Below are 10,713 nucleotides of genomic sequence, written 5' to 3'. Positions count from 1 at the left end.
GTTGCCAGGAGAAGTTGGGTGGCACAGGCTTGCAAAGCTGCAACGCTGTGGAAATTGTTTCTGTCTGTTCCCTCCCTCTTGTTCGAGGAGTTTTACTGGAAAGACGTTTCTCTCCCTCTCTCTCTTTTTTTTTAATTATTCCATTTTCACGAGAGTTTTCAAAGTAAATTACTTTTTTCTAAGGTGTCAAACTAAGACGTCTTGACAAATGTGTAAGAAACCTAAATACTCAGTGGCATTTATCCAAATACTTTATTGGCACCTTTTAAATAAAACAAAATAACAGAAAAGCAGACATAAATATTGCAATGCTGAAATTAGAAAATGTGGTTACAGCATACAGTTTAATTTCTACAAACAGTACTTCACCTGCACCCTGTAAATCCCCTCTATGGATATAAAAAGCAAACACTAATGTCCCAGATTTACTCTCACATCTGAAACTGAAACTATCAAAGACATTTGTAGTGGTTTATTAACATACAAGATATTCTAAAAGCCACAATTAAATCAAATTAAACAAAGACAATAGCTCTATGGCTGGTTTTGTGCATATAAAAGTCACTAGCACATAGGGCTTTACAAACTAGGGCTAATACAAAATTCTATCAAACAATCCACACACACATATCTGTGCACATATGTGAACATGCGTGTGCAGACACATACGCACAACATACAAACATACATAGACACACGCTGTGATGGAAAAGGACAAGGCTGGACAGACTGTCAACAAGGTCATGATAATCATGCCACAGAGAGAATCAACATGCAGTTTAAGGTCGTAAATACAGTAAGATCTCTTCAGTGTTTTAGAATCAGTCTAACTTACATCTGACTGATCTAGAAACAGGCAGATTTCAATCTGTAAAACAGTTCAAATTGATTCGATGCACTTGAAAATAAAAATGGTTCCGAAAACAAGGCTTTTGTATTGTTCCAGCAGGCATTATGTGTTGACAGGCAATGATTATCACGAATGCTTTGGTAACATACAAACAATGTAATTAAAGAATGGATTAAAACCAAAATACAAAATACAATGTAACGCTTCTAATTAGCAAGAAAGGCTCCCACCCTGATTTAAACACTTCAATTCTCTATTGCAGAAGAACGGGTGTTTATGTGTGCAGAGTGGTTTTAGATGTCATTATTGAGTAATATTAATACATCACAACTTTCAGGATGCTTTTTTTCTGAAAGGAAAGATCGGCACCACTTAATGTTTTCGGAGCTACAATGAAGCAAAGAACATACTGTAGAATCTGGGATTTTAACATTGTTCAGGTAACCTCGTAAAATGAGGCAATAAAAAATAAAAACTCAACACAGGCATCAGTCAAACCTTCAAAAAGATCCATAGTAGATAGTTTCAACGCGGGCAAAGAATGACAGAAAGACCTGTATTTTAGAAATTTGGTATATCAAAACCTGGCAGCAGAAGTAAGGGAGATACCCCGGTACAGTTGGAAAGAAAATTCCTCTGAGAGGTGGTTCAGGTATAGTTGAAGGACAGTTGAAAAGCAGCAGGTGTGAGATCCGGGTCCTTCTGAAAGGTGTTCATGTTCAGGCTACTGAGGCAACTTTGTCACAGCTACTGATATATTGGACCTCTGGTCTGTCGTTCTCGACGTGCTTCCTGTTCCAGCAGGGAAGGCTGAGGAAAGTGAGAATGCATGCTCCCAACAGCACACAGCTCCCGCTAAAGTAGAATGCCAAGTCATATGACTGCGTACAGTCAAAGAACCACCCTGGAAAGTGATGACAAGAACAGACGTAGAAAGCACAGTCAGCAGAGCTTCCTGGCAGATGAAGCTGTCAGCTAAAAAAAAAGAACAACTTGGTTCCTTGGTAAATATTGCTCTAACTGCTTGTCTGATATTTTTTTTGTCTAAAAACATGGCTTTACAACTAAGTTGATCTCAACATAAAATATGAAAAACAAACTACCAGTATTTCATGGCCTTAATGTGTGGACAAAAGAAAGACTCTTACCGACAACAGGGGGTCCAAGCATGATCCCAAATCCCCCGAAGAACATGAGGATACCATGGGCTTGTGTCAGTCTATCCAAGCCAACTATCTTTGTGGTGATGTAGGAAGTGATAGACCAGTTTCCAGAGAAGAAACCGAGGATGGCAGTCAGGATCTGCAGACCCATATAACTCTTCGTAATGGGGATAAGGAGCAGTGCCATACTACCTGAAAACATAGTGAAGGCGTATAGATAGATGCCGTTGATCCAGCTGATGTCTACCAGCATACCCAACGCTAGTTTACCGATACAAGTGGCAATTGCCCCTATTGATACAAGAGGAATGACACTAACTTCTTCAATAAGTCCCTGACTTTGCGCAACGTCCTCAATAAAGAGAACTGGTGGGAATGCACCCAGACTGAAAAGAAAGACAGCAATGCAGAAGGCCACCATGACTTGGTCCTGCAGGATTTCATACATGGAGTGCATGTACTTTGAGTAAGCCCTCTGCTTCTTCTTGATCGCCTTCATGATGGCCAACCCAGCCAGGGGACCATCTTTCTGCTTTTCTGTCTGGATGGCCAAGTCCTTGGGGTCGATGGTGATGAGCAGCTCCTTCACTGTGAGAGTTTTCTCTGGAGTAGTAATGTTGGAACCTGTTGTGACCTTCAGGTCATCCAATGGTGGCTTCGCAAAAAGCTGCTCCTCTGTGTTGCGTTCCAGGGCTGCCTTTTGTTTGAGGTAGTACCCTGGCATGTTGAGGGGCCTCATGAAACCAGCGCAGGCCATGAGGTTTAGCGCTACAGCTCCAATGATAAGCAGGCAGCCATCAAGGCCGAACAACACGATCAGCTCGTTCTGAGCGGTGGCATAGATGAATGCGCCGACACTTGTGCCTGAAAGAGCAGAGAAGACAAAAATTCAGCATTTGTGTAACAAAGTGACACATAATACAGTTTGACAGAAAGATGGCTCACTACTTTGGGCACTACTAACAACTCTCTGAAATATAGGCAGCTCTGTCCAATAAAGCTTGAGAATATAGTCAGACATCCCAAACCATTACCATAGAAGTTTTAATTCTCAGCCAGACACTGGTCACTGGCCACTAGTCCACGTGTCTACATAATAGACCACTCTGCCTTTGCTACATTACAAATGTTTACCTCGGCTTCCTAAGGCTCCCAGCAGCTCATACATGAAAGAAGTGAGCATGGAGAACTGGTGTGCACCCAGAGATCTCAGGGCAGAGGAAGGCGGGAGTACCTGTGGTGACAATGCCGAGGGCGAGGCCGCGTCTCTTGTCAAAATACTGACAGGTGATTGTCAACGTGGCTGCGTAGACAAGACCACAACCCAGTCCTAAGCACAGATAGAAGGAGAAATTGTTAAATAGTTTAAAGCTTTTCACCTTAAAAATGAAAAAATGTCGCAGCAAGAGAAAATGTATTATTGTAGGTGTTGAATACTGCAGAAAAAAATTATGTTTGAGCATATGAACCCCCAACAGAATACATCTGTAAGTTCAGAGCAAAGCATATACCATGACAAGCAGTAAACAAGCTACACGTGCGTCTTCAGAGACCTATCTAAGGGCATCTCTAAAAATAAATCACCGTCTTCAAATATGCATACACTACCCTCTCTGCGCGAAAGGCAGCGCAGACGGTGAGCGGTTCACCGCCAGGATTAGGATGTCTGGACTGAAATTTGATTTGCAATAACAGGTGGTGCTGGACCCATATACGAACACCGGTGAGGGCACAAAGACAGTAAAGGGCCAACTGAGAGTCAGTCCACCATAATGTCGTCTGCTGCCAACAGCTCAAACATTGATGTAAAACAAATGGTGCAATCATGAACTGTGTATCTTGTCTACATGTCGTCAGAGGCAATGATATTCATTAACTTGTAATTGAGGGTATAATTAACTTCTGATGTTACATAATAGTTAGACATGACATGAGTGCTTTCTTGTTTCCAGTGATTACACAACAGGTTATGAGATTCCTATATGTTAGCACGATAAGAGGCTTAGTTAACTCCCATGACCAGAGAACATTTTATTGTTCACTCACAAGATCCAAGTCCATACCAGACAATATATTCTGAGAGTCAGGGGAGTTAAATCTCTGGACGTTCTGTGGTATTATCTCTGTCTATGGCAGATTACTGTATAAAAACATACAACAAGATATCGTTTAGGGTTATTATTAAATACTTACCAACAACAATCCCATAGGAAAAGATGAGGAACTGGACATTTGGAGCAAAGGCACTGAGCATCAAGCCACCCGCCACCATCACACCACTGAAGATGGTCACGGGTCGTGCCCCAAAGTTGTCTACGCAGGCACTGCAGACAGGACCTGAGGGAGACGATGTTGAAAGAAAGACAAAGGGCAGAAAAAAAGGGAGTTAAAGAAAAACACATGGGTAAAACTGTGTCAGAGGAAGAAAAATATATATCAAGCTACCAAAGGACATTGAGGAAATGTGGGCCTGTATGTGTTGTGTTAATGATTTAACTGAGAAAAGCAAACCTCATCTGACAAAGCCCTGCTGTCTCTGACCATGAATGTGCCGCATCCCTTTAGGTTCATGTTGGTGACCCGTCAGAGGTGTTGTCACCTTCAGTTTTACACAAGCTTCCTTTCATTTTTATTCTAATAGATTTTAAGACTGAAAATTCCCCTCTTTCCTCACTATCTAACAGTATCCAAGTCTTAACATTTTGAAACTCAGGTTCAATGTTTTTTTTTTTTGTTTGTTTGTTTTTCCACTGATCTGAATGCTCATACATCCCACAGCTGATCATGCAACCTATACTGATTCCTTCGCCTCTAAGACCTTGATACTGATGCCTTCCCCTGTAACTAGGGGGTGGAGACCCTGCTGTTGTGTAGCAGAAAATTGCAGTGATACAGCAAGCTGACTGCTGGGACACATGCCCAGGACTTGCCTAGGCCCGAGGCCAGATCAGTCCAGTCTTGATTTTCACCTCACTCCTTTAGAGAAAGACGGCAAGAAGCCAGACTGACAGGGCAGCTCTGCCGAAGATGGAAATATCAGACAAAGACACAGTATATCACTGCTCCTCCTTGGTCAACATTTCTGGAATTCATATCATCTTCCAGGCCTTACTGGTAGATGACGTATATGTAGATTTCTTTTTCCATGTATTTTTTCTATTTATACTTCAGCAGCCATGCTGCTACATGATTGGACACTTTCTTCCGTTTTCTGCATGGGTTCAACTACAAGGACAACTACAGTACTCGATTCTCTGTTCTCTCTCTGTTTCTTCATCGGTCTCTTTTCCTCCCTCGATAGTCAGATTAAGGACTAAGTGATCCTCCTACATTCATAATGTGGCTCTCTTGCACTTGTTTTATTCTTGCAGAAAAATCAGCAATCTGTTGCTATATTGCTGTAAGCAAACTGTTCTATAAACTTTATGAGTAGTTCAATTGCTCCATTACTTGGAAGTCACTGTTCAGACTTTGAACAAGTATTGAATTTCCTCTATAACCTGCATCATCATGTGGGGTTATGACTGGGAAGGAAACAGGTAGACAACAGGTGTAAAGGTGAGTGTATGGGGCTCTACTTTGAGCACTATTTGCATTTAGTATCTCTACCGCAACTATACATAATATAAGTCATAATGGTAATAGTGTCAATGAACTAACTAGCGTAGACATATCAGATTCTCAAAATAATATAATTTGCATCTAATGTCTGCAGACTCAGGACTCTCCCTTCCCTCTCCTGAACCGCAATATAGAGCCATGTCAAAGTTTATTACACAATGTATTATACTCACTGGCAATCAATCCAACTCCAGCCACAAGAGAGCCCACCCAGGCTGTCATGCCCTTGCTCTCCTGGAAAGCATGCAGCCACTCCGGGTACAGGACGCCGACAGACTGAGGCGATCCATAAGCTAGCAGCTGGGCCATGAAGGACGCTGCAACAATTGCCCATCCCCAGCCTCCATCCAGAACTTTATCAGACGAAGTCATGGTGCTGATGTTACTGGTGCCCGTTGAGATCTGTTACAGCCTTGACAGAGGAGGGGTTCCTGAAAAGAACATAACAAGAAAACATTACAGCTGTTAGGCCACCAGCAAAACAATCCAAAAATATGATCCACATAATGCATACTTTACTGTCCCTTGAAATATTTGAAAACAGCACCTACAAAAGCCTCCAAACTATATACTTACTCCTAGCCTCGATGTAAGGAGGGCTGCTGCAACACCTGTCCGGGGCAAACAGGCAGGGCACCTGTGTGAGGTCCTAAGCTCAAAGTGACTGCAGCTTGCCCATAGCCAGCTGCCCTATTTGTTCTCTTCTGTCTAACCACACCTTGGAGGAGGAGAGAGTGAAGCAGCCTGTGATGCTAAGCCCCCCCCCCCAGCACTTTTAACCTGCGTCTTCCATAATTCACCTCCGGTAGATCTATGGGCTCGTCCTCCGTGCTGACCATAACTTTTTCAGACCGCTATCATAAATAATTTGTGCCCATCCCAGCTTCACACATCACTGTAACAGCGTTGAGCCTCTCTCATAAAGTCATTGTTTACAATGCGGCGACAAACAATAAAAGTTGGTGCAGAGCTCCTCAGATTGCGGATTTGTTTGCTGACAACGCATGTGATAGCATGTTGACAGTAAACAATTGGGATGTCAGTCAACAATATATTTTTCTTTAAAAAAAACCTTACAATACTCTGAAGAAAATCGAGGCGGACTGATGACTCGATATTCAGCGACAACACTGAGGATGTTGTTGTTTTTTCTTTTGCATTGTATTGCCCTTCTTTGTAAACATTGTAGCCTACTTGTTATTTGTTAAAAACATGCGACACTCACCTCAGCATCTACAAAAGCAGCGGGCGCTTTCGGAGCTGCGCGCCTTGCGGGAACTTTCCATGTAGGATGGTTTCCCTGTAAAAATCTCTTCTAACTAAATCTTTGCATGTGACACCAACAACAAAGGATCTCACACGAGCGTCAGTCTTTTTGCACTGTGTTCTACGTGGTCTGTGTGCACAGGAAGCGCTCTGCATCAACAGTGTTGATGGAGCATCCGTTTCTTGGAGCTTTGTAGCTGGTGACAAAACCGGTTCAAAGCTGTTCTTGCTGGTCCAGCAGCAGCTTGAGCGCAGAAATGGGAGGAAGAGCGCCGCTTCCTCCTGCGCGCCTGGAGCGCAGAGGTGAGGCTGCTGTGTTGTTTGTTTTGTCGTGTGTCTACTTTTTATCTTCCCAACAGTAATTCCGTGATCCTTAGAAAATTAAAAGCTTAAAAGATGAGCGTGCACAAACACAACGGTATGCACACACACAAATCTATTTACCTGTAAGCCCTCCGGCCCGTGCGACACAAATTAAGTTTTTTGTTTTTATTCATTATATCCTTTTTTTTTTTTTTTTTTTCAGAAAACCCAGATTCAAACGGGCAGGGGGAAGTTGCAGTGATAACCAACAGCCTGTTGGGTAATCATATAAACTGGGAAAAGGGAACCAAAACCCCTCCAAAAAAAAAATCATCTAACTGCATTCATCTGTTGAGCTTTGTGTTTGGTAGTTCTCACGGTGGTGCGGGTGAGTGGACTCCTTCTCTTTAGTAACATAGTTTATATTGCCACCAGTCCAGTCTGAACCGGTTGCTGGATGAAAATAACAACACCACACTGCACCAGTAGGGCGCACTGCTTGGAGACATGGCCGCGGTGAGAGCAGCTTAAAGGAAAACATGCATGAAACTCTTTACTCAGGGCAGAATCAGTGTCCCCATTTCTAACAACATAGAATATAGTCGTATATTAAAGATGAGATAACAGCGACACTCACACAGGACAATGAGGACAATCTGCAATAAATATCCTGAATAGAATTCTCCAGGAAACAAGATAGAGGAGTCAGGGATAGTGTTAGTGATAAAGAGTTGATGCAATGTTGCAGAAAGCATGAAATGTATTATGCAAATAGCATGTTCAGAGACCTAAAAAGATTAGGCATAACAGAGCAGGGAAATATAATGGATATAATCAAGGAAACATCTGGATTAAAGTATTTTATTAAATTTTGACAGTCAGTTTTAGAAAATCTATTTAACATCTACCTTAATTGTATATAACACCAGAAAGATGGCTGGTTAGTGACTCGTTTTCCTATCTGTTGTTCATTCATACCGAGGTGTGTGCGCACAGAGAATCATTGTTCTTTGTCACACTGCTGTAGCATCATAAAATTATATCAGCAAAGCGATTTCAGGTCAGACACCCAGTGGAAACATGTCAGCTGCGAAAAGCAGACAAGTGTTGTAAATGAATGTGACGGGGGAAGAAGAAATCACGGATAAAAGGACATGGGAGATGAAAGGCAGGTAGTACAGTAGAATGCGGGAGGGATAAAAGGAGAAAATGAAAAGGTTTTCACAGTGATTGAAGATAAGATTCTTCAGGAACTTTGATGCTTTTTCCCATAACTGAGGTCTATGGCCGGTAAGGGTATTACTGAAAAGATTTAGGCTCCATAATCTCCTGTCTGAAAAATGAAGCGAAAAAAGAACAAGAGAGACAAAGTTAATTGTACTTTACACTGGCATTACACTGACATGCTGCTCCAGACCAGTTTCAACTAGATTTAGTGCATGTGGGGGACACGGCGTAAGAAACTGAGGGAGGTGGGGGAGTGGATTATTAACTGCTGGAATTAGTGTTGGTTCTAAATTTTTATGGGCCATTAATTCTGCTGTGTTAATGTGGTGGAGGCCGGGGAATGTACAGTCCTGATAAAGGAAAATATATTTTAATTATCTACCCCTTTTCTTACTCGCATTATTGTCTTAATATTTATTGACATATCTTCACTGCTGACAAACCACAACTTTAAAAAGTGGTTCCAAAGTTTTTGCATAAACAAATTGCTTCAACTTGTTATGCAAACAATTTCATATTTGTGTGCAGGAACTCAAAAAGGGCAGTTCAGCTAGACTGGGATGAGACATGGCACATAAGGGGATAAAAACTGCAGGTGAAAATCCTTTTGACATGTGCAGTCTCTATTTTACTAAAATATTGCAGCATCAGGTGTTAGGGAGGTAATTACATTTGTAGCCATTGACCTGGATAATAAGTGGCCTAAAAAAGTTGCCTAAAATTCACATTTTTGACACTGCGTATCGGTTAACTTACTGTTCTTTGCAAACATTTTCAATCACACCCATGAAATGTAGGAGCCCTTAAAGGATTTCTTTTGGGTATCAAACAGTTGGTAAAGTATTTGGCATTTCTTCACAAACTCAGGCTCTGCCACAAATCAATAACATGGACCAGGATTGATGACTAAAGATTGTGTGATCCAAAACATTTTAGGTGAGATTTACATATCCCTGTGACATTCCGTTTAAATCGTACACCTTGTAAACCCATTTTTCTTACAGACTTTTGGTGGATTTTGCCACCGTTCTACAGTTCAGTTGTAGTTACTTAAATAAAAATAATTGAAAGTCGTATTTGCACACTGGAATCTTATCTTGAGTTTAAGACACTGAGAAGGATTGAGTAATAATTTTGTTAATGTGTGATATGTCATCAGGATATACAGTATTTATGGCTTAGAAATTAAAAGTAAATTAAAATAATCTAATTCATCAACTGTTTTTGTTATGGTCATACATTTTCTGAAGGCACTTGTTTGATTAAAAACAAACAAAACAAAAAAAAAAACACAGACATGGTTTCTTTGTTGTACTTCAGGTAGCCTCTGCGTAAACATTCCCAGCAGCTGTTTAGGAGCTGACCTGATATTTTGAACACTTCTTTTTGTCTGGTACTTTTGTGACACCTGAGAGGTAGACGCCTGCTGTTCTTTCCGTAAGAGGCTTGGCAGGTGTACGCACACACAGCCACCCTGCAGTCTGGGTAAATCTCTCTTAATTCAGCTGCCAAGCTTGACGGAGCTGCAGAGGTGAAAGGTCACTGTAGCACCCTGCATGGCCACCGTGAGTCTCCAGCCTGGATTCCTGCTTAGATTAGGTCAGGTTGCTGAGAGAACACTGCAACACACAGTGTGGAAACACAGGATACACTTTGGTTGGATCAGAACTCTCAGCAAGTCTTTGCACAAAGATATGCTTATGTCACACGTAGAATAAGGAGTATGTTTTGATTGTGGTGAGTTGAAACTAACCGAATGTGTGAATGAGCTACAGTTACCTGCAATCTAATGGAAGCCTAATGCGTTTCACAGGCCATCATTCTTGTCTTCTTCTCCTCCCACCTGCTGTTACTGCACCCTCATTACAAAGGTTTACCATGTTAAATGATCCTGGAATGATTGATTTATGGAAACCACTCCTTTGGTGGCCAGCCAGTTAGAGCCGGTTAGAACCATGTTGACAAAATGAAAATTGGATACTGGCACAGTCTAGTCAGGACTGAATGGAACTTTGGATTTGGTTGTGTAACGAGGATTGATTGACATTACCGGGTAACTGATTCTGCATTTCAGCTTCTGCACGCAGCAGAGGGGAATGAGTCTGCCGGTCTCTTTTCTTTCTTTCCTGCAAAAAACTGAAAAATATGGATAAAAATGTCATGGTTTTATACCCAACAGCTGTTGAGATATTCCTGAACCAAAGCTGTAAGTCATAAAAACAGACTTACCAGTTGTAAACAGCACCAGAGCAACGTTTCCTTTACTGTGCGCACTAATCTCCT

The 10,713-nt window shown here is 41.6% G+C and overlaps 1 protein-coding gene across 2 annotated transcripts; it reads right to left on the bottom strand.

Annotated features, from left to right (window-relative positions):
- Positions 1-233: 233 nt before the first annotated feature.
- Positions 234-7,142, bottom strand: LOC142395761 (monocarboxylate transporter 9-like). Of its 2 annotated transcripts, none has more exons than XM_075478472.1 (6): positions 6,860-7,142; positions 5,808-6,065; positions 4,207-4,350; positions 3,248-3,343; positions 1,999-2,877; positions 234-1,754 (listed from the first exon to the last, which is right to left on the bottom strand). In XM_075478472.1, exons 2-6 carry the CDS (start codon positions 6,004-6,006, stop codon positions 1,570-1,572), a joined length of 1,503 nt encoding a protein of 500 aa, XP_075334587.1. In that variant the 5' UTR covers positions 6,007-6,065; positions 6,860-7,142; the 3' UTR covers positions 234-1,569. The 2 variants fall into 2 exon arrangements, with proteins under 2 accessions (XP_075334587.1, XP_075334588.1); XM_075478473.1 differs by lacking the exon at positions 6,860-7,142 and adding an exon at positions 6,211-6,318.
- Positions 7,143-10,713: the final 3,571 nt, after the last annotated feature.

Source organism: Odontesthes bonariensis, chromosome 2 (genome assembly GCF_027942865.1).
Source record: "Odontesthes bonariensis isolate fOdoBon6 chromosome 2, fOdoBon6.hap1, whole genome shotgun sequence".
Classification (NCBI taxonomy): Eukaryota; Metazoa; Chordata; class Actinopteri; order Atheriniformes; family Atherinopsidae; genus Odontesthes; species Odontesthes bonariensis.
This window is presented reverse-complemented; position numbering and strand designations above follow the sequence as displayed.